Source organism: Apium graveolens, chromosome 11, assembly GCF_009905375.1.
Source record: "Apium graveolens cultivar Ventura chromosome 11, ASM990537v1, whole genome shotgun sequence".
NCBI lineage: Eukaryota > Viridiplantae > Streptophyta > Magnoliopsida > Apiales > Apiaceae > Apium > Apium graveolens.
In genome coordinates, this window is record NC_133657.1 from 8,430,278 (window position 1) to 8,455,712 (window position 25,435).

General features: G+C 33.5%; 1 protein-coding gene and 3 non-coding genes across 4 annotated transcripts; 3 read left to right on the forward strand and 1 right to left on the reverse strand.

The window, feature by feature from the left end:
• Positions 1–10,759: 10,759 nt before the first annotated feature.
• On the forward strand, positions 10,760–10,825 carry LOC141699142 (small nucleolar RNA U49). Its single transcript, XR_012565627.1, has one exon. It is a non-coding gene; the product is annotated as a small nucleolar RNA U49 (small nucleolar RNA).
• A 223-nt stretch (positions 10,826–11,048) lies between these two features.
• Positions 11,049–11,191, forward strand: LOC141699141 (small nucleolar RNA snoR2/U65). The gene has a single exon (XR_012565626.1). It is a non-coding gene; the product is annotated as a small nucleolar RNA snoR2/U65 (small nucleolar RNA).
• Positions 11,192–11,232: 41 nt separating this feature from the next.
• Positions 11,233–11,316, forward strand: LOC141699136 (small nucleolar RNA snoR77Y). Its single transcript, XR_012565621.1, has one exon. It is a non-coding gene; the product is annotated as a small nucleolar RNA snoR77Y (small nucleolar RNA).
• A 731-nt stretch (positions 11,317–12,047) lies between these two features.
• LOC141695312 (uncharacterized) lies at positions 12,048–12,884 on the reverse strand. Its single transcript, XM_074499568.1, has one exon. The coding sequence runs from the start codon at positions 12,882–12,884 to the stop codon at positions 12,048–12,050; it is 837 nt and encodes a 278-aa protein (XP_074355669.1).
• Between the last annotated feature and the right edge of the window lie 12,551 nt (positions 12,885–25,435).

Genomic DNA, 25,435 nt, shown 5'->3' on the forward strand with positions numbered 1-25,435 from the left:
TTCTTTCCGAATTAATAGTTAAGGCTATTGATTTGATAAAAATAGTGGGAGATATATATTGTGTATATATATAAATAATCACTTGAACATAATTTAATGATCATCTCTAGACTAAGTCATTTTATGCACTTTAATATTATAGATATCAAATGACAAATAACACAAATAACTTCTCTATGTAATAGTCCTTGAGAATGACAAGCTAACATGAAATAATTTCCTCAATTGACATAGGAACTTGAGGATTGTCCTCAGGTTCAAAGATGTCACTCAAAGCCCTCCCTTATTTCTTCTAACTGAGAATGAAACATGGGCTGAACAAAATGCTTACCAGAAGCAAATTGATTATGCAACTGATGTTTCATGTCTCATGCTTGTAATTATGAGTGCTAAGCTTTAGAAGCAATAAGAGCATAATGATGCTTATGATATGATAGAGCACCTTCAAAGGATGTTTGAAGGATATGCTCGTCAGAAAGATTTGACAATAATAAGGCACATTAATGGGAGAATGCTATCTGGTTAGACCATATGTTCTAAAGATGATAGGTATATGTCCCTTGATATTTTGGGTTTCAAGAATAGTCTAGAGACTCAGCTTGATTTGATCAAATAATCTTTGAACAACTTTTATTCTTAGTTTGTTAAGAACAAAAGGAATGAGATAGACTAAACACTCACTAAGTTGTTAAGCATGTTTAGAACTGCTAAAAATAACACGGTAAAGGCATGAATTATGTCCATATTAATGATGTACACATGGAATGCAAATGGGAAAGGAAAGTGGAAAGGCAAGGTGAAGATTTGACCTTATTCGGTGCCAAACCAAAGTCCAATCCCAAAGGGCTTTTGAAGCCTGATAGTGGTGTTGCTAAAGGAGATGATTGTCATTTCTATGGAAATAACTGGATGATTGAAAGTTAAATTGTCGAGCTTGTTTGGAAGATCTAAAGAAGAAGACTAGCAATGGTCAAGTTTCAGGTATCGGGTTATAATTGGAGCAAAAGTTGTTGCTCTAGTTGAAGGAATTCGATACTTAATTTTGCCCATATAGGTGAGATTGAGAACTTGATAAATTATTATTACGTGCCTGCCTTTAGGGGATACATTAAAACAATTTCTTGTCAGGACAAGAAAGGTTTTCATTTTAATTAAATAAATAATAGTTGTTTATTCTATTTTAATGACAAGGCCTATAATGCTGAACAAATGGTTAACAATTTATATATTCTAAGTTGACTCAAATCAAACATTACCTCTACCATTGACGTTAAGCCATGTTAATGAGAAATGCATTTCTGAGTTACATATAGATGGATACTTGGATAAGTTTGATTTTGAATCATACGGAAGATGCGAACTTTGTCTCATTGGCAAAATGACTAAAGCTTCTTTTACCTGATCAGGTGAAAGGGCCACCGCATGATTAGGACTTATACATAATGATGTATGTGGTCGAATGTGTATGATGGCAAGGAGCGGCTTATGACTACTTCATAACATTTACTGATGATTTCAGTAGCTATTTATATGTTTTTCTTATGAAGAATAAATATGATTTTTTTGAAATGTTCAAAGAATATAAGGCTGAAGTAGAAAAGCAAACAGAGGAAAGTATAAAAGTTCTACGATCAGATCGTGGAGGAGAATACTTAAGCCTCAATTTCAAGAGTTTCTTGAAGGAGTGTGATAGTGTATCATAACTTACTCCTTCTGAAACACCTTAATGGAATAGAGATTCTGAGACGAGAAATCATACCTTGTTGGACATAGTGTGATCGATGATGAGTCAAGCGGATCTTCCATTCAGTTTCCGGGGTTATGCTCTAGAAACTGCTGTATATACACTTAACCAAGTTCCGACTAAAGCGGTTCAAAATACTTCGTATGAGATATAGAGTGATAAATGTCAAAGCATGTCATTTATGAAAATTTGGGGATGTGAAGCGTTTGTAAAGCGTTTAGCCTCTGACAAGCTTGGACCAAAATTAGATAAATGCTATTTTGTGGGATACCCAAGTGAGACTAAGGTATAGTTTTTATAATCCTTTCGAGAACAAAGTGTTTGTTGCTCGGGCCGCTGTATTTCTTGAGGAATAACTACTTTCTAAGAAAATCAGTGGGAGGATCATACATCTCGATGAAGATCGAGAACCACATGATAACATTGAACCATAGTTGGAATAAGATCAGGATGTACATCAAAATGTTGAAAGTAATCTTGTCCAAGAAACACAGGTTATTCGTAGATCTAGTAGGATTCACCATAAGCCGGGAGAAATTATGAATTTCTTTTGACTCAAGATGGTGATGTGATGCTTACGGATAATGATAAGCCTCTCACCTACCAAGTTGCTATGAACAGTTCAGACTCCAAGAGATGGCTAGAGGCCATGAAATTCGAGATGGAATCCATGTATCAAAATAAAGTACTGACTTTATTTGATCCACTCGAAGGGGTAAAACCTATAGGGTGCAAGTGGGTTTTTAAAAAGAAAATTGACATGGATGGTAAAGTACAGACCTATATGACGCGACCAGTGGCAAAAAGTTTCCAACAAATTCATGGTATAGACTATGATGAGGCTTTTTCACCGGTTACTATGGTCAAGTCCATCAGGATTTTGTTAGCAATGGTTGCTTACTTTGACTATGAGATTTGGCAAATGGATGTCAAAACTGCTTTCTTATATGGGAGCCTTGAACATGATGTATATATGATACAACCCGAGAGTTTGGTCGATCCAAAGTTTGCTAAGATAGTTTGTAAGTTTCTTCTATCTAATTATAGATTGAAGCAAGCCTCAAGGAGAATGAATATTCATTTTGATGAAACGGTCAAAGAGTTTAGTTTTATTCAAAATGAAGATGAACCATGTTTTATTTAAAATGATCCAAAGGTTGGTTGATAAATAGTTTCTCGATGAAAGACTTAGGCGATGCTACCTATATATTAGGGATCAAGATCTATAGAGATAGATTGAAGAGATTAATAGACCTAGTCGGAGTACATACATTGATAAAATATTGCATCATTTTAGAATGCAGTAGGCAAAGAGTGGATATATCCCGATGTCTCTTGGGATAGTGATCTCATAGGATAACTGCCCTAAATCATTAGATGACAAGGTCGTCTTAGAAAAGCTCCATATACTTCGGCAATTGGATCTCTAATGTATGCAGTGATATGTACTTGTCCTGATATTTCGTATTCTTTGAGCATAACGAACATATACCAGTCTAATCCAGGTGAGGGTCACTGGATAGTTGTCAAGAATATTCTTAAGTACTTAAAGAGGACTAAAGATTTAAATTTTGGTATAAGGAGAAGATATAGAACTAGTTGTAAAAGGTTACACTGATACTAGTTTCTTAACCTAATTTATTGATAGACAAGGATAATTATGTGTCTATGCCTGGTTTGTGTTTTGTCTAAATATAATTGATGTTAGCTTGAATAATTCACAGCAAGAACTTTGATGATTCTATAGAAACTGAATATATTGATGTTTTCGAAACAGCAAAGGAGACTGTTTAGGTAGCAATGATGTATTACTAGATGTCGCTCATTGTTTACGATTTTAAATTAGATTTAAAATTCGCTGCCAATGTAATAATAACCTATAGGGTCACACACTAAGAATGCTTGAAGGATTATTTAATTTAAATTGGATTTAAATTATATTAAAGTAATTCGAATGATTTATAATATTAATTAAGTATGACTTAATTAATTAGATAAATATTGATATTAGAATTTACTAATATTAATTATGAAATTTATTTGTTAAATAATTAAGTGAGACTTAATTATAATAGAAATAGGAATTTGGAATTAATAATAACTCCTTAGATAAGAGTTATAATTTATTTTTCTACTCTCTATATAATATCTCTTGTGTGGCTGGTTTTTTTTTGTGTGCAAAAAAAAAAGAAAGACTTTTACTAAAACCCTAGCCACCAAGAGAGAAGATGGAGAGAGAGCAAGAAGAAATGAGTTTGTGCTAGTACACATCCAATCCTTGAGTTCATGCATTTGTGTGGATACCGATAGAGCGTAGATCGCGAGAGCGGGATGCGTGGTGATTGAACAAGCTTTGGATCTCCATTAGTCAACCAATTGGTAAAGCTTTTTAAGGTAAACAATCCGATCTATGAATTGAATATATATTTTTCGCATGGATCCTACGGTGGGTTTCGAAAATTCTGATTTTTTACATTTTTAATTACTGTTTCCGTTACGTTTATGTTCTCGAAACCCAACACATATCTCCATCTGTAGATTCCTCAACTCTTACCATAGGAATGAAAGGCCCATTTTTGAGGATCTGAATATATAATGGATTGACCATCCTGATAAACAACAATATTTTCTTTTTCCATAGAGTATAGTTAGTCTTATCAAAAGTAGGGATTTTGATGCTACTGATTTTCTGTGTGTTCATTCTTCCAAGATCTTGAGTATGTTTACTTTCAGATTTTTCTCTGATACCACTTGTTGATTAATGAATTACACACAGAGGGGGGGTGAATATGTTTTTTTGTGTTTTTCTGCTTTTCTTAAAGTGTTTATGGTAATGAACAAAGTAAATTAAATCTTGTAGTGAAATGTGCTATTACTGAAATTAAGCAAGCAAGAATAGTGGACACAAATCTTTCAAAACTCACTTAATTTTATATTAAAATTAAGAATGTTTTGCTATAAAATTTCTAGGCTCTTTGTTGATAAAGAGCTTAGCTTCTTCCTTGAGAGAATACAAGATTTTTCTTATCTAAATTGTTACAACTAACAAAGCATCCAGTGTTTACTTTATAAAACATTAAATACTGGTTATTACACAGCATGCAACAGAATGTACTAAACCCTATTTTTAGATAATCAAATCTTTCTATTTCTGGCTTAGTGTATCTTTGCTGATCTTGCACGCATGTGAATTTTACTTTGCCAGTTAATCTTGGCCTTTGATCTTGTACTCTTCAAGCTGCTTTTGTAGACTTGTCAATCCAAATTGATTAGATTGTTTGTTGATTGATAATCTTGGATATTGAACTGGTCTGTATTTTGTACTTTGAGTTTTACCTCGAGATCTCCAGTTTGGCATATAGAGAACTTGACATCTCGATAAGTATATTGGCTTATCGAGATCTCTAATCAATCTACAGTTGTTTTGACTTATCGAAGTCTCTGAGTTCTCTATAAGAGAATTTGGCTTGTCGAGATCTCTCATCTTCCTGTCTTCACTTTGACTTATCGATAACTCTGAGTTCTCTAGTGATATTTTTGACTTGTCGATATCTCAGAGTTCTCTAGTGAAATTTTGACTTGTCGATATCTCAGAGTTCTCTAGTGATATTTTGACTTGTCGATATCTCAGAGTTCTCTAGTGAAGAAATGACTTGTCGATATCTTCATTCTTCATGTCTTCAAATTGGCTTGTCGATATCTCTGAGTTCTCTAGTAGCTTTTCCCGACTTCTCGATAAGTCATTCTGGAGTTCTCGAATGACTTCTCTATAACACTCAATCTGTGACTTGTAGAGATCTTGACTTAGAATATTTTTCCAAAAATAGATTTATACAACTCCAAACTACTTCATAATTCTTCTGAGGCATGATCTTCTTGATCTTCTTCCAGATAGAATTTTTGGCTTGATACTGTTTACAGAAAAAGACTCCAGTCTGCTCTTGAACATTTTTACAGAATTAAGTATTACAATACACAATACAAACATAGATTAGCATACAACTTACTTAGGATTGTTAATTTGATTTAGTCTTGTTATTGTACAGACATGTCTTGCACAACACACACTAACCTTCTTGTAAACACATGAGATCTCTTAGGTCTCAAGCTATCTTAACTGCTGACATGAGTCATAAGGGGAAAGAGAAGATAAGAGAGAAGTCCAAGCCTTCAAAGCCTAAAGCCAAAACTGTTACCAAGAAGAAATTAGTATCTAAGGCAACTAAACCACAAATACCGATAGATCCAATATATATAGTTGCTCAATATTTTGATACTGATGAAATTGCTGAAGAAGAAGAAGTCATTCAAGCTCATCAAAGAAGAAAGATTCATGGAGCTGCCTTGACTGAAAAACTGAAATTAACCTCTAACATTGCTCAAGTTAATAAAGAAGAAGTTGTTATTTAACCAATCAAAACCTCTCACACTACTCATGTTGATGATTTTTCAACCACAATTCAAGCCGACTTATCAAATCTTGATTCTGAAAACATAGTATTTAATAAGCCAGAACTTACTCTTGAAGAGATGAAGAAGAAGCTACTATGGAGAAGCAAGAAACCTGCACCTAGAAGAGATTCTTCTCAAACATTGAAGAATATTTATAGTGGAAGTTCTAACTCTATAAAACCTGGAATCACAAGTGGTCTGGGAAGGTTAAATGTTGATCCATTTGTAAGAGATGCTTTGATTCTAAGGAAGCATGCCAATCTGACAGAAATTGGAGATAATGTGATGCTTGAAGACTTACAGAAGATCATATCAGTACAATTGTTATTAATCTTATTGGAGAGAAAATGATTTATTTTCTGGAGTCTGGGAAAAAATTAAGGTTGACTCAAGAACAGTTAAGAGACAAACCATGGAAGGGATTAGAACTTGTTTCTACAATCCTCAAGGTAACCAATTCTGTAACTGTCAGATGGTCTGCATTTATAAAGAACCTGATACAGTTAAAGCAAATAGAAATGCCTTACAAATCTAACTATATTCTAAAGTACATTGATCAAACTGAATATATTGTTGATATGCCTATTGGGGGAGCCAAGATAGAAATGAGTCTAGGGACTAAAGTCTTAACTTTTAATCCTGATGGAAAGAAGATTGGGTTTTTAAAACTGGATGATCTATCACTTGGAAATTCAAAATTACATGACCTCAGGGATGCCATCTATCAGAATGATGAATCAACATATGAACTGAAAGAACACAAACAGAGGATGCAATGGTATTTGGATATAATGGAAGAAAATTTACTGTGGAAGTTTCTTGAAGATTTTCCAAACTGTGTCAGAGTTCAGAATGAAGAGTAAAGTATGATATTCACTGAAGTAAGAATGAATAGGTTTATTTGATCTCTACATTTAGATAGTTTTGACATCATTAATTGGAACCTGTACATATTTTCATAATGCACAAGTTGGGGGAGATTGTTAGATATAATTGATGATATCTGGACATAAACTATCAGAATTTCTTATCAGGATTTATATCAGTATTTACTGAAGAGTGACGTCATCAGTACTTATATTAGTACTTGATGATCAGCAGATGATGTCATCAGGATTTGTCACATCAGTAGACATTCGAGAAGGAAAAGGAAAGCATAAATTCAAGGCGGTGAAAGACTTTATCTCAAAAGCAACCATACATGGATATGTAATAGGTTTCCTTATTGTAATAGAATAAGATTTCTTATTGATTGTGTAACTATACTCTATATAAAGCATATATTAGGTTCATGCTATAAGCGTTGCGAACATTGTTATATCATTCTTTGAGAGGTATGGAACTAGGTTTTAGAATAATTGTTCATCCTTTGAGAGAAAACTTTTGTAATCAGTTTTTATCTGTTAATATTTAACTGTTGATTCTGATTAAGCTTTATCGAATTGTTTGCATAAACTGTATTCACCCCCCTACAGTTAATTACAGACCTAACATTAAAGATCCAAAATTGTCGCTATCACACAATACATATACGATAATACACATAACCTCAAAATATATTATCACTTAGCTAATATTTTGATAATCAAATATACACACGTAACACATAATTTTGAAAACTCTAGCAAAATCGATTGAAAACTAACCTCAAAACCTGACCAGATCTATTTATAGCTTTTTTAACCATCTAAACGATGTTTTCTTGGAAAACACGAAACATGAAAGTTGTAGAAAACAAATAGACCTTTACGAAAATTCCAAAATTAAAGAATTATGACTTACGATGAATTTTCTATGAATTTTATAAGTCTGCTGATTTTTGTGAAAAAAGTACTATGAAATTTAATAAAAACGAGGAAGAAGAATATGATTATTTATAACGATACAAAAAACAGTATCTTAACCTACAAGATCTATTTTTAGCCTTTTTGACCATTTAAACGATGTTTTCTTGAAAAACATGAAACATGAAAGTTGTAAAGAACGGAAAGACCTTTCCGAAAAATCCAAAACCAAAGAACTCTGAATTACGATGAATTTTTAATAAATTTTATAATACTACTGATTTTTGTGAGAAAGAGCCTTACAAATTTTAATTAAAAAAATTAGGAAGACGAATATGATTATTTATAACGATACAAAAACCTATATCTTAACCTACAAGTTATCCATATTAGAATTCAATCCAAATTTTAGGCTCATTAGTCTAATTAAAATTTAAAATCCTAATCCTTATCAAATTCTAATCCTTTTCTTATATTTTTCTTTAATTATTATTATTCAAAAAATTACAGGATATTACATATCACCCTCCTTAAAAAGGAATTTGGTCCCCAAATTCACAATAATTGTATACGTCTACTCCCTCTAATATCCTATAGGTCAAACTTAACTATGGTCTACATGATCGATACCCAGGGAATGTACTATATGTAATACACTTCGAAGGACATACTCCTCTGATACCAACTGTAACTGCCAGCAATTCCGGACTATTAATTCTAACCCCAACTAAAATAAAATATAATTTATTAATCCAAAATTTAATTACAAGGCGACTATTACAAAAGCGCAACTAACGGAAGTCCAAAAGTCAATTTAATCCAACTCTAAGTTCTCATACTTCAATACTATTCAACTCGAATCTTACACGAAACCTGAAATTGTAAGTAATGAGCTATACGACCCAGCAAGAAAATAATCGATCCAACTAGTAGGCCAAGTAACATATACACATCTAACAAATACGATAATCTATCTGATACGATATACAAAACAAAGACTTTCGATATATATTTTTATTCTTATTCGATATACACAATACACATTTCACATAAACAACAATGATTCAAAACCCATAATCCATGCCACGACTACTACAACCCGATGATAATGGTCCTAAATTTTCAGAAAACTGTCACTACAAACCTTTGACTACGACCTTAATTTTTTATTCAATATTTTCACAAACCATAACATAAATTAGAGATCCGAAATTATCGTTGAACACAACACATATACGATAATACACAAAACCTCAAAATATATTGTCACTTAAACCATATTTTCATAATCAAATATACACATGTAACACATAATTTTGAAAAGTCTAACAAAATCGATTGAAAACTTACTTCTGAAACCTAACCAGATCTGTTTTTATCCTTTTTGACCATCTAAACGATATTTTATTGAAAAATACGAAACACGAAAGTTGTAGAGAACGAAAATACCTTTCCGAAAAGTCTAAAATCAAATAATTCTGACTTACGATGAATTTTTTACGAATTTTATAAGACTGTTGATTTTTGTGAAAAAAAGAGCCCTACGAATTTTAATAAAAAAATAAGGAAGACGAATATTATTATTTATAATGATACAAAAACCTCTATCTTAATCTACAAATTATCCATATTAGAATCTAATCCAAATTTTAGGCCCATTAGTTTAATTAAATTTTAAATCCTAATCCTTATCAATTTCTAATATTTTTCTTCTATTATTCTGTAATTATTATTATTCTAAAAACTACGGGATATTACAAATTGACAGGTATCAAAATTTGTATACAACTTCAAATATAAAGGAACAAATTATTTCTTGGACCAAAAATTCATTATTCTAAGGATACCGAATATAACCGATTAATCCTTTACCCGACCACTTCAATTTTTGAAATTCGAATAATCTTTATAAGATTTTCTTTATTGGAGTAAATATAATAATTTAATAAAATTAAATTATATCTACACTATTATATTAAAGATGAAACATTAAAAATTTGGTTGTTGGTCCTTGATCACTCAATTCAGAGCCGGCAGATCAAACGGATGAGAAGCATACGATATCTTAAAATTATTATACAAAAAATATAAGTTTCGAATAATACCAGCAATATATTAAAATTATAATTTATAATATATAATGATAAAAATAATTGTGGTGCATTGTAAAATTATTATACTAGGGTATAAGGTTTGAAACCCAAAATCAATATATTAAAATATATTCTATAATATATAATGATAAAAACAACTGTGAATCACACAGATTATATAATAGTATTCATTTATTTAAATATGAATAATTATAAAATTTGTTATATAATAAATGTATATTTGTTAATAAATAAAGACTATAATCATAATAATATTTAAATATTAAAAGGCATCCATTTTCTTAATTAATCGTAAATCGATATTTCAATCGATTAATCTCAATTTCCGATCTCATAAGTGGGCAACTGTCATATACAATATTTTAAACAGCCCGGAACATCCTTCTCCCAAAAAAGTGCTTGAGTTGGGCTTATCGGCATATGACCTAACAATTAAGAAAAAACACAAACTATGTAAACCAACCCAACCCACCCAATAGCCCATCTCCAAAAACTAGGGTTCAATCCTCTTCCTATATAATAAACACACACATCAAACCTCAACGATATCATTCATCGTCCTCAAGTCTCAACTCTCAAACACACATGCTCTTCTTCTTTGTTTTTAATGTATAATCTTCAATGGTGTCTAATTATATAAATCTATATTTGTGATTGATATCTGGTACCGATGAGGAAGCTTACCCAAAAGATAGGAAGTGCCGTATGACACTTTAAACAGCAGCGTTTAGAGCGACCCACATCTTCCCATCCACCAATCGTAATCGTTTAAAATCTCTTGTTTAAATAAAGAGCCTTCTGTTATTTGTTAACAGTGAGTGTCTCTTTTTTAACCAGCGGGTTTGATTATAGTATTGGTCGGGTTGTGTGGAACAATCGCTCTTCTCGCTGTGTGGTTGATTTGGAACGGGACTCTGAGGTTTTTTCTTATTTATTTGAATTTAATTTTGAAGAGGTTTGATGCCACGTCGAGGGTAGCCATAGTGCATTGACCGACGATGCTATGATTGAACCTATATTGATTCTTCGCATTTTATAGGAACCTGTGAATTGATTTTTTCTGTTCGTTCACGGAGCCGTTTTTTGCGATTACATTTTTTCAGTTGAATTGTGAAAATAAAACTATTGAAATTAATTAAAGCCAGTGAGGATTAATGTTGAAAAGTTGGAATTACCGACTGATAATCATTGATGTGAAATCGACTGCTGTCTGAGGCTTTTGCTTAATCTATGTATTATATCTTTTTTTTACATTCTGTTAATTCTTTCATCTCTGTTTTACAAGTGTTTTTCTTCGTGAATTATGTTTGAAAGCAGCAACTGAAATTTGTAAATAAATCTACCGACGTGCTTTGAAAGGGATTCTGATGGGAATAAGTAAATTAACTGGTGGAAAATGCTTTGTAATTGTTGATTTTATGGTTTAGCCGGGGAGAGGGAATAAGTAGCCGAATAAACAAAGATGACCTTTAAAAAAGTGTTTACTCGTAACAAAAAAAATCATATCGTTGAGTTCGATCATAATTTTGTAATTTGAAACAAGATTTTGAAAAGATAAAATTGAACTAGAACGTGGAAACTACAAAACTTATTTCATTTGATTTGAGTTATGACCTGAGTTGGAGATTTTGATATTTTTTTTTTTTGAAAAAAAATTGAACTTGCATATATTAAATTTCTTCCTTGATCAGATTACAAATAAAATCCGGAGCAGTATCATACCACTCCGGACCTGACATAGAATAAGTAGTTTGAGCTAACAAGTGATATACTCTATTCGCAGATCTCCTAGCAAACACAACTAACACTTGTTCAAAGTGAACAAGTGTTTGAGAAGTTCCATAATCTTTCACAATTGTATGAAATATTGAAACGCCACTAACCCCATGGATAGCATCAACCACTGACTTAGCATCCATCTCGAAGATACACTTCGTAGTTCTCCATTGTCTTTTATTGAAACGCCATTAACCCATGGATAACATCAACCACTGACTTAGCATCCATCTCGAAGATACACTTCGTAGTTCTCCATTGTCTGACCCACAATAGTGCTTCCTTGAGACTTCTAACTTCGCTCTCTTTCGATTGCATGCGTCCCCCAATATCGCAAGCTCGTGCATGAATAAACTCACCCTTCTCATTTTGAACTACACATCCAGCTCTTATGAAATCATAATCAACCGGACAAGAAGTGTCAATGTTGATTTTAATCCACCCCGGAGGTGGTTTGCACCACTGCTGCATCTGCCCTCGACTTTGGCACTCATTTCCTTTCTCCTGTGCTTTTCTCCAATCCTGAAACAAGCTCATCGCTATTGCATTAACTCCGGAGGATGACATAGCTTTTCTGTCCCATACCCAGGTATTACGACGTATCCACAAGCTCCAACACAACAGTCCAATTTGAGCACACTGTTCTTTAGTACTACACTGAAAAGCTTGTTTTAAAATCTGTAACATAGTGTTTCCCTCAACAACTGGCACCATTCTTTGTAGTCCTACCAAATTCCATAATTCTTTTGCAAAACAGCATGTAAACAAGACATGAACAACATCTTCATTATATCGATGGCACCAAGAACACGATTTTATGACATCGATTTTCTTAACAACCAAAGCTGTTGTAGGTAATACGTTTGAGCATGCACGCCATATAAAGTTCAACATTTTACCTGACAATTTGATTCCCCATAACAGCTTCCAAAATCTTCTGTCATAACACATTTGTTCTCCTTGAATCTGTCTGTAGCAACTTTTCACCGTAAATTTTTCATTCTCCTCCCACATCCAATACCATCCATTCTGGCCAGTTTACCGATTAGATAATGGTATCTGTTGTATTAGTAAGCGATCCCTTTCATCAAACAAATTCACCAGAATGTCATTATCCACCTCCTTTGCCCAGTTTCCATCAGGCCCTGTACTGTGATATTTGTTCCTTCATGATGCATACCAGTTGTAATATAGCCATTCACCGGACATGGCAACCAAGGAATGTGCCAAACTCGTGTATCCTTACCATCAACTATTTTTCGTCTGCTTCCTTACTGCATATAATCCTTCACGGCCATGATGCTCCTCCATGTATAACCGGGATTGGTGCCCAAGTTAGCATTTAGAAACTCACCATCCACATAGTATTTAGCTTTCATTATTGCAGTTACTAAGGGATTCGCATTATTCATTAGTCTCCAGGCTTGCTTAGCCAACATGGTCATGTTAAATTCCCTCAGTCTCTTGAAACCCAAACCCCCTCCCTCCTTCACTTCGCACAACCTAGTCCAAGACATCCATTTAATGCCACTTCCCCACCAGTAGGAGTTCATCTTCTTTTCGATAGACTCACAAATTTCTGTCGGGATCAAGAAAAGTTGCATATAAAAATTAGGAATTGTTTGTGCAACACTCTTAAGTAGAGTCAGCTTCACTGCTTTAGATATATTTTGCAACTTCCATTGTTGTATCTTTTGTTCAACCCGATCCACCAAAAAATTAAAGGTTGTTTTCTTCCTCCTACCTATCGACATTGGCATTCCGAGGTATTTTCCTGGGCACCCACTCTCAAACACCTGCAACTGCAAACATACTTCCCTACGATCTTCAGTTCTCGTGTTTGAAGAGAAAGTGATGGCCGATTTATTGAGATTAATGATTTGTCCAGATATATGAGCATATCTCTCCAATATTCTCTTCATTATGTTAGCTTCCGTTTTATTTGCTCGGAAGAAGAAATAGCAATCGTCTGCAAATAGCAAGTGAGTAATTACTGGGGCTCCTTTTGCTATCTTACAGCCATGTAACAACCCATTCAACTCATGTCTTCGAATAATCGCACTGAGGCCTTCAGCACACATGATATAGATGTATGGTGATATTGGATCGCCTTGCCTCAATTCTCGGCCTGGTATCACGCACCCAAACTCCTCTCCGTATGTAAAAAGCTATATGAAACAGAACTAATAAAGTACATAATTCTTTGTATCCAGACTTGGTTAAAACCAAATTTATCCATCATACTGCGAATAAACTCCCATTCTAGCATGTCATATGCTTTAGACACATCAATCTTAAATCCCACAATTCCCACTTTTCCTTGAGTATGTCGCTTCATATAATGGTTAATTTCGAATGCAACTAGGGCATTATCAGTAAGTAAACGTCCCTCTATGAATGCACTTTGGTTTTCAGATATGATCGACCCCAAACAACGTTTCAATTTGTTGGAGAGGACCTTTGAGAGAATGCGTACAAGAACATTACATAGGGATATTGGTCGTAGATCACCCATAGTTTCGTGCGTCTTGACCTTGGGAATTAAACATACTAACGCCTTACTAACACCATCAGGTAACGTCCCCGTGCACATGAAATCTCGACAGAACTTCACTACATCAATTTCCACTACACTCCAAAAAGCTTGGTAGAATGCGGGGTTAAACCCATCAATCCCAGCAGCCTTATCCGGGTGCATCGAAAACACAGCCCCCTTTACTTATGCACTTGTTATATCTGTTAGTAGCTCTTCATTTGCCAGACTTGATACCTGATTAACCACTTCTCTTTCTGATAATTGTCCATGCGGATTTGATGCCGTGAAAAGATTTGAAAAGTAGTCCTCAATAACTCCCTGGATTTCAACCTTCGTTTCCTTCCATACTCCATCTGCATTCTTGATCCTATCTACTCTATTATTCTTTCGTCTGCTTGATGCATATCGATGGAAAAACCTCGTGTTCTTATCCTCTTCTTGCAGCCAGAATTGCTTAGAACGCTGCTTCCAATATACCTCCTGTTTATCAAGCAAGTTCAAATACTCCCATCTCGTTGCATTATATTGTTGAATACCATGACAGTCCCTCCGTGATCGCAACTTTTTTAACATCAAACGACATTGCTGCATCTTTACCTTGTATTCCTTACTCAAACCCCCTCCCCATTGCTGTAACTTTTCCGTGCAGACTCGAATCTTGCCCATAATATCCATATCACCACCTAGATCCCAACCATTTCTCACCATATTCATACATTCCTTCTCTTGCAACCAAACATTCTCGAATCTAAATCGGTGTCCTTTTGGCTCATACACCTTTCTATTTAAGTTTAAGAACAAGGGTAAGTGATCTGATGTGGCAACCTCAATAACATGCACCTCTGCCAGTTTGTTCACGAGTAAAGTGCATTTCACGCGCTTACATTTTGACCGTTAAATCATATGTACTACTTTTTTTACGATTGATTTTGGTATAGATAATAAGAAAAAATCTAACTTTGCAAGGAAACATATATATGTTATGAGTTTGGTGCATTTTTTTGGTGGAGTTGTAAATGCAAGGGGTCCATCAATATTTATGTTTAGAAGATCAATCAAAATGTACCAAACTCATAAAATTTAGTGCTTATTGTGTGCTTTTGGACACACATTAGAAAGACCGTTATATTTTTTCTTGTAAAGTTAGATTTTTTATCAAATTCATGGGAGTTAGTGCTTATTGTGTGCACTTGGACCCACATTAGAAAAACCGAAAATATGATAAGTTGATAAAGTGATGAGATTGATTAATATTTAAATTTATAAAATAGATATAGTGAAATTATACATGATTGCTAAATGCAGTAAAATTTTACTCCGTGCAGTAATGTGTAATTACAATAATGTCCCTGCCGTCTTTGTTAAATGCACCTAGTGTTGTACATCCTCTTTTCCTTTAAATGTGCACGAAAAACATAATGCATGCTTTAAACTTTTTTGCTTGTATTTTAATTATATTATTCTTTATGTTTCATGTTCAAAAAATTATTATTTATTTATTATTTCTTACTTATATTTTATTTTATTTAAATATTTTCAATATAATTATTTATTTTCCTATTTTTCATTATATCCCATCTTTCTTTATGGTATTGGGTAAAATTACGATTTTTAATATAAAATTGTAAAAACTATCATATTTCTTTAAAAATATTTTACAAAAATATGATTTACAATTTCACGGTCAAACTAAAAACTGAAATCAAGTATAAATATAATTTTAAAATCAAGTAATTATAATAATCTTATTTCGTATAAAACGTTGTTTGACAAATTGAAATGATTAAATCACTTACAACATTGAATGTAATAAAAAATAAATTATATTACTTAATTGTGATTTATTAATCTTATTTTAAATTTTCTTTTTATAAATAATTTCATAAAATTGTAAAGTGGTAAACTTTTTCTAAAAAAACTTTAATAGTTTTGATAATTTACTTATAAAATTTATTTAAATAAAATACATCACACTCTTGTATTTAAATTAAAATAAGTACACTTTAATTTCACGAGTCACAAGAGTGCTATTTTGTATCGCAATCAACAACTACTAAACACTACATTTAATACATGAGAAGGATATAAATGTAATTTCCGATTGCTGCGTTATGCAAATTTTTACTGCATTTAGCAGCATCCAAATTATATTATGAAATGAAATTATATTATGAAAATCATATATCGAGGGTGAGGATGACTTGAATTTTGAGGTTATAGCCCATACTATCAGGGTACCAACTACCCATCTGGACATGAAGATTACTAAACATGACGACTGCATTACTGACTTGAAATGTTGCCGCTGACACGAAGGAATTGGACATGAAGACTCGACGTGAACTTGAGTCGACATGATGGAAGTGGAGCTCAAATACATGAACGTAACAGCTTCAAGACTTGGTCATAAACCGTCCTAAAAAATAGGATGTGATAACCATCCTATCTCTAAAAGATAAGATCATGGAGAATATAACTCCTACAATTAAGGCTCGTGCTTATGAAAGTTATGGGAATAATATATCATCAAATTACAAACTAATTAATCATTCTCCACATGATATATTTAAGCTATACACAAATCTGATGCTCAACGACTTGGTTAAGACATGACGTGAAGGTACTCGACGGGAACAGAACTGCATGAAGAATTAGTCTTAAAACGTTCTTAAAAGCTAGGAGGGGGTTATACCTTATCCCTAAACTATAAGAATAAGTGAAGAACGGGGGAGAACAATCCAAAAACGTACATAAGTGGTAGAGAGGAGAAAAAACACAATGAATTCATTATCTACAATTTCACTACACATTTCTACTTAGACTACAATTCTACTTAGACTACAATTCTACAACTTCATCTTCTACCATTACTCTCTTCATTTTCTCATCTAGCCACGGTACTTTATATATTATCCACCATAGTTCATATATTATAGATAATTGTACACAATCCTACATTACCTACACAAGCTACTACACCTCTAATACTTAATCTCTACAACTATACACAAGAACTTGACGTCGGGGACATATTTTCCATAGTTCTTGCATTGCATCTTCTTGTAATCTCTTATAATCCTCTTCATATGATTATAGTGGAATTATTTCGGTTGGGTATCGTCCCACCCGCGGTTTTTACCCTTTCACGGGGGTTTTCCGCGTCACCATTTGCTTGTGTCGATTACTTTTATCGTTCTTATTTTTACTTTCTTGCTTTAATTACTTAAACGCTAAATCATATTAGACTTAGCTTTTAACCCACAAATTTTGGTAAAAACAATTGGCACCGTCTGTGGGAAATTAGCTAAGAGTCTTTATGATTTTCAACACAGATGACAATTATACACATTAAGGTACGATGACAAATCAACGTGATGACATGGATATAAACGGAGACATGATTTCATTCCTTAAAAAGCTTCGATATGACATGAATGTTTCATTCAGAAAAGGAGGCACTCAAGATGAAATTTGGCTCTATGAAATCATAAAAGAAAAGTGGACAATACAAAGTGTGGTATGACGACTAGACGTGGACGACATCTACGATGACAAAAAATAACATCATGTGGATGAAACTCTTATCATTCTCCTTGAGAAACCTAAGATGTGAGTACAAAAGAAAATAACATGCCAAAGCTATGGTGCAAATCAGATTTGAAGAAGGCGGACATGAAGATTCTGAAAATTACCATCATTCTAGTAGGAAGTCGACAACACGCGACTCGAGAAGCCGTTATCTTTCTTAAATATGAATGTGAGGCTACTCTATGAACAAAGAATAAGAGAAACACATCAATTTTATATGAAGACATACATATTTTTATGACATGTCCACGTACCGACATGATGTACACCCAATGATGGTGTCCGACTTCTTCAGCTTGACAGAATTACATATCAACATGAAGATCAATACGACGACTGTGTATAAATTGGTGACATTTCTGGAGGTGTCCAACGGATCCAACCTGTCTCAAATACAACTTTCATATGAGAAGAAACCAACATGACGACAAAAGCCAAAACACCCATGAGTCATCACGACGATTCAAGAAAACTTGGTCAAATTTAGCTTAATGATGGGGGACATGAATGTCTTTATTGGGCAGGGTGGGACACCAAAGATAGAGTTCAACTTGATTGATTTTATGAGGAAAATAATGGATGCTTTCGCTTCGGAACATGACGACATGCAGGGTACCAACCCTGACGTGATCACACGCAAGTTTAATGACAAGTCAAATGATGCACATGTCAAATAGGAACTGAACATAGATTAATTAGTAAATAAAGATATAGATCACACAGACTTGACATCATTATCAACGTGATATTTGGACATGAACTCTTGACATGATGATCGACATGATGGTCAAACACAAATTCTTGACATGATGATCGACACGACGGCTGGATACAAACTCTTGACATTTTCTGGATGCATAAATGGTTATAACTAGATTCAAGTTCATCCTCCAGATGAAGAGATAAAAACTTTCATAAGAATAGGGGAATCTATTGCTACTTGGCCATGTCGTTTGGCCTAACGAGTTTTGATGCGAGATTTAAACGTCTTGTCAACAAGATGTTTAAAGCTCAAATTGGACCTACAATGAGACAACTCCTAGAGATTTAAAATTGGATACATTCAAGAAAATTATGGCATCTTACTCATTTTGATCAATGAATGTCATTGGATGAGAGGCCTACAAGTTGTCCAGAATTGACGGCAAACATGTTCCAAAGAATCAGACTTTTCTCAATTGGAATGCATACTACAAGTAATCTCTTTTCATACTTTTATGTCATTTCTTTTTTTATTCCTAGTTACTTTTAAATAAATCATTAGAACATCATGCTAGTTGTCTTCAATTCCCAGACCTACTTTTGATTACTGTCTTTTATGTTGAATTAAATATAATACATTTGATACCTATAATGTCATCATGTTATTTCCTTTAAGAACTTCGTTAGATATTTGGTTGACGTATTGCCATGATACATTGATTCATGTTTCACTCGTACATAGTGAAGAATTCGTTACTTTCTTTTGTCATTATATCGTATACATACTTATATTTTAAATATTTCATTCATGCATGTTGTTCACATATCATGATGCCATTTTGATCCGTGTTATTTTTCCCGTTAAACTGCACAAACATGTATTAAGCTCTTAGATTGGCATGAAATAATGTGGCATAAATATGTATATCTAATATGCATCAATTTCACCTTAGATTCACAGGTAGTTGTTATACTGTCATGTATCGTCATGCGATTACAATTTCTTGTCATCATTTCATAACTATTGAATATTGTCGTATTAATCAATCAATACCTTGTGGCCAAACATAAATTAGTTTGTGCGTGACAAATCAAAGTAATTTATGTTTGAACATATTTCGTGTCCAAATGTTATTTTTATTCTTATTTTTGTTATCTTTGTTACGTCATATTGAAATGTACTGGTTTTACGATCAATGAATGATATTTTTGTCACGAGTAATATGCTTCTAAACATAAATTGTTTTGTAACAAATTCATCATGATATCTTCATACGTAATTATTGCATCAACAATATTGACTAATTAAATAGAACACATGTGAGAAAGTATGAGTTGGATGTGTGTGATGTCACCTAAGAGTGATAACCCACGAGCCTACGCAAAATTAGAACTATAATATTACCTTCAAGATTACTGTGAAAACAAGACACATGAATGCGCAACATTGAGGAGGGAAATTTAAGTACTCTTCAAGAAGGCGACATGACAGAGAACATGTCGAGATGTGAGGACAAGTACGATAAGAGGGAGATGACACCTCCGAAACGACTACCCCGACCTTCACGGAACTCTAGAAACATGGTTGATCATGTCAAACACTTGACTAAATCTTTGGAGTTGACATCTCCAACATCATTCAAAGACGTCTAAATATTGACATGACGACTAACTTCTTGAAAAAAATTTATTTCCCATTCATTAGGTAAGTGCGGAATGTTCCACGACATACTACAACGAAATAAAAGATTCTATTGAATGGAGTAACATGAAGAATCCTTCACAATCAAAGGCATACTTGATGACTATGATCTCACAAGCCCTGGTGATTTTGTGGTTGATTTCAATCCAAGTCTTTTGACACAACTGAACGAAAAAGTGAAGCAATACATGACAACTCCAAATGTCAATGGACATGATTGAGACTTGTCTTAAAATCGCCACAAGGGGACACCAAAGCATACTCTATATATCGTGACTTTAAGAACAAGAACTACAAGAGACATGGAATATGATTCAAATGATTTATGATGCTCTCAAGTCCTCAAAAGAGACAACACCGACATTATTATGATCCGTTATGATCAACGTTTTCAGTATGTAGTATGTAAGTAGTTGACAGTTTGAGAAAGTGATAAGCGATTTGTATCGCATTGTCCAATATTTTAGAGAACATATGTAAAAGTACTCGTGCGAATTCAACAACGAGAAGATGACCATACACAATTGTGACACGACCACGACCATAGAGTCATTTAAATGAAGACCAACAAAAGATTCACACCTCAATGATGAATCGATAAAGTAACACTGCAAGACAGTGAATGACATACACCCTAAATCCATGATACAAATCAGGCTTGAATAAGACAGACATGAAGATTCTAACAATGGCTATCACTTTGGTATGAATTCGACGACACGAAATTAAAGAGACTACAAAGTCAGGACAAACGAGGAGGGAAATACGTCAATTTTATGCTAAGGCGCACAACATGTTCATATTTTGACAAGACATACACATATAGAGATAGAGTAAAAACTCGCTAGCTTATTGGCAGATCCAAATATTCACACGATGGACAATACAACACCTGAGCACGAATTGTTGACACTTCTGGAAGCATCTACTGGTTTCACCCGATTCGTCTACAACCTGTTTACAAAAAGAATGCAACAACCGTATCACAGAAGGATGCATAAATCTGAATGACGACGTGAACTCTAAAAATTGGTTGAATATATCGAACACTTCATAGAAGATTTTAAGCTAACATATTTGAGACATCTCCAAACGAGTTACCGAAAGTTGGAACGTAATCCAGTTAAAGGCTTATCATATGTAACGTCCTTGTGTCATTTCTATATTACGGTATGTTCCTCTATGAACTACTTTCCTCTTTGTTATTTATTTCAAAAAGTATGCAACGTGTTTGCCTTTGATAATACATGATATCTTCTTTCCAACCTAAATGTTTTATGTGAAAGATTATTTGATTATACATGTTTAAAATAACATATGTTATATATGCTTATCTATAATGCTTTATTCACAATATCTTTATAGAAATGCTAGACCTAAAGTGTATTATTTATGTCTTGCATTTAGTTAAGTCATATGCATTACATATCATACATAATGCAAATACATGACGGATATGACGCACGGGGAAGTACCCCCTACAGTAGATGAAGGGCTGAGTATCCTGACTCTACTACTTTGAAATGACTGATCATCTGACTACGATATTTCGACAGGGGTAAACCCTTACCAACATAAAATAGAATGAGGGACATAACATCCTGATTTATTTATTTTTAACATAAAAACTACGAATAATAGGTGAGCTTTAAGAGGGAAATGCCTCTTAGCCACTCTACGAGTGCATGCATAAACGTAAGACGGCGAAATATTAACGAAATACAACGAAATATTGACAAAATACAACGAAACGTTAACAAAAGACAACGAAATATTAATGAAAGACAACAGAATGTCAACAAAAGACAACGATATATTAATGAAAAATAACGAAATAATGACGTAAGACAACGAAATATCAACATAAGATGACAAAGTAATAATGAAAGACGACAGAATAATGACGTATTCTACGAGAAGTCCAAACCTTGTACTTTGCTAAAAACGAACATATGGATACACATTGTATGACGTTCAAAGTATTTAGAGAATATCATCAGCAACATATCATTTTTTGGAACAACATGAATTCATTAGCTAAGGTGCTATACTTAAGGAATTTCCAGCAAACTATGTTGCAAATGAAAGCAACTTAATTGTACCACAAAAGTTCGACTTGAAGAAAATAAAAGCCAAGATCCCCCGCTTGAAAGCGAAACAGGGACTAAAGTATCACAAAAACCACGACGAGGAACTAAGTTCAAAATTTAGATAGAAAATGAGTCTGGAATACTTAAGCAAAAAGATACGATAAGAAGACTAAATCACTTGTCTTCAGGAGCATCATCTCGTGGAGACTTTAATTCATCACCATAACCGTTACTACCAAATTCATCCATACTAAAAGCATCATCCAGGAAAGACTCATTATAGATCTTCACTGTTTCAGTAATATCCCAGGATCTCCATTCCCCTGTATATCTTCAAAATTGAAGCAACCTACTTTGGTATTACACGAATCTTCTCAGCACAGTTGGCTTCTTTAGGTTGTAACAATAGTGACGTCAGGTTAGCTTCTTCTCTAACTTTTGCACTTTCATATCAAGTACGCTTCACGTTGGACTATTGTTATATGTTTCGCACATTCTCCACACCTTAAGAACAACGACTTCCTTTAAACGAGATTAATGAACATGGAGATAAAGTAAAGTATCTTGAACAACATACACATATAAGACAAAAACGAGTACAATTAATCAACGACGTTATGAAAACTACAAAAGTGAGGCAACAAGTAAAACGCCCAACAATTTGTGACAAACGAGAATCAAAGAGTACACACAGATGCTGATTTTACAAACATCGCAATATGAAAATAACTTGGATGTAACTTTACGTAACTCCAAACAATCGAGAATGTTCACATCATGGCGAGACATGTACAATAGCTGGACAATTTGTCTATAATAAACTAGATTACAACAAGCACATCTACCTGCAAGTCTACTTAGCAAGATTTGATTACTTCATCATAATAAAAAGTCAATACGAAGGTACATACTTATCAAGACACTAACTGCCCGACCTAAGAAGATCAAGACATTACAACGATAGATCAAGGAAACACACATATAACTTGAGCCATAAGCCGAACATATGAAATATTAGATCAGAACTTCAAGAGAAAACTACTATAATAAAGTTAACATATCACTCATGTACACATCAACATGTATAAAAGTTGCACACGTCAACCTGACAGTTACTTGACATGCGGTATTTCGAGTCCTGGTTAAACAAGAAACAAATCTACAATCAAATCGACTGAAGTGCGTATGAGAGCAAATTATTCTTTGAAGATAGTGACACTAAAATCAGAATTGACATGAACATGGATTGAAGATAATTTCATTGGGTGTTGAACACTCCCAATAAAATTAGGGGCAAATGTTGGTACCAGATTTTCACCCATCAGGACATGAAGATTACTAAACATGACGACTGCATTACTGACTTGAAATGTTGCCGCTGACACGAAGGAATTGGACATGAAGACTCGACGTGAACTTGAGCCGACATGATGGAAGTGGAGCTCAAAGACATGAACGTAACAGCTTCAAGACTTGGTCATAAACCGTCCTAAAAAATAGGATGTGATAACCATCCTATCTCTAAAAGATAGGATCATGAAGAATATAACTCCTACAATTAAGGCACGTGCTTATGGAAGTTAGGGTAGTAATATATCATCAAATTACAAACTAATTAATCATTCTCCGCATGATATATTTAAGCTATACACAAATCTGATGCTCGACGACTTGGTTAAGACATGACGTGAAGGTACTCGACGGGAACGGAACTGCATGAAGAATTAGTCTTAAAACATTCCTAAAAGCTAGGAGGGGGTTATTCCTTATCCCTAAACTATAAGAATAAGTGAAGAACGTGGGAGAACAATCCAAAAACGTACATAAGTGGTAGAGAGGAGAAAAAACACAATGAATTCATTATCTACAATTTCACTACACACTTCTACTTAGACTACAATTCTACAACTTCATCTTCTACCATTACTCTCTTCATTTTCTCATCTAGCCATGGTACTTCATATATTATCCACCATAGTTCATATATTATAGACAATTGTACACAATCCTACATCACCTACACAAGCTACTACACCTCTAATACTTAATCTCTAAAACTATACACGAGAACTTGGCGCCGGGGACATATTTTCCATAGGTCTTGCATTGCATCTTCTTATAATCTCTTGTAATCCTCTTCATATGATTATAGTGGAATTATTTCGGTTGGGTATCGTCCCACCCGCGGTTTTTGCCCTTTCACAGGGGTTTTCCGCGTCACCATTTGCTTGTATCGATTACTTTTATCGTTCTTATTTTTACTTTTTTGCTTTAATTACTTAAACGCTAAATCATATTAGACTTAGCTTTTAACCCGCAAATTTTAGTAAAAACAGTAAATTTGTATATTTAGAATACAAAATTGATATTTACAAAAAGATTATTAAAAATATATAAAAGAACATTGTAATCTCATAGAGAGGATCAACATTCAAAAACTTTCGATGGGATATTAGTGTTTAATTTTTTTTTAAACGAGACATGTCTGGAAAAAAATCATGACCAATACAATGAACTAAAATTATCTCGATAGTTATGAGTTATTATTTTATTACCGATATGCAAAGTTGTTTTAAAGAAGTCCAAAAGAAAGAAGTGCTCAAGGTGTTGAAAATACAGGAAAAATACGCGTTTTTGATGATGTTACATTAACAATAACCATTAACAAATCAACAAATAAGAAATGAAGATATTTTAAGAGCAACTCCAACACCGTTAAAATTGGCTTCTTAGTCAAATTTTGAGGAAATAAAGTTCAAAATTAGCTCCAACAAACAACTTGCAAGTTGTCTAGTCAAATTTCTGATTTAATTCTTTTTTTGTTAACTAGTGATGCAAACCTATTTGTAGTACGTAATTTTTAAATTTATTTTAATTTTTTTTGTATGGTTTTATTTGCTTGGAAAAGACATGGCTTACCGATGCACCTTCAACCAGGTTTTAATTT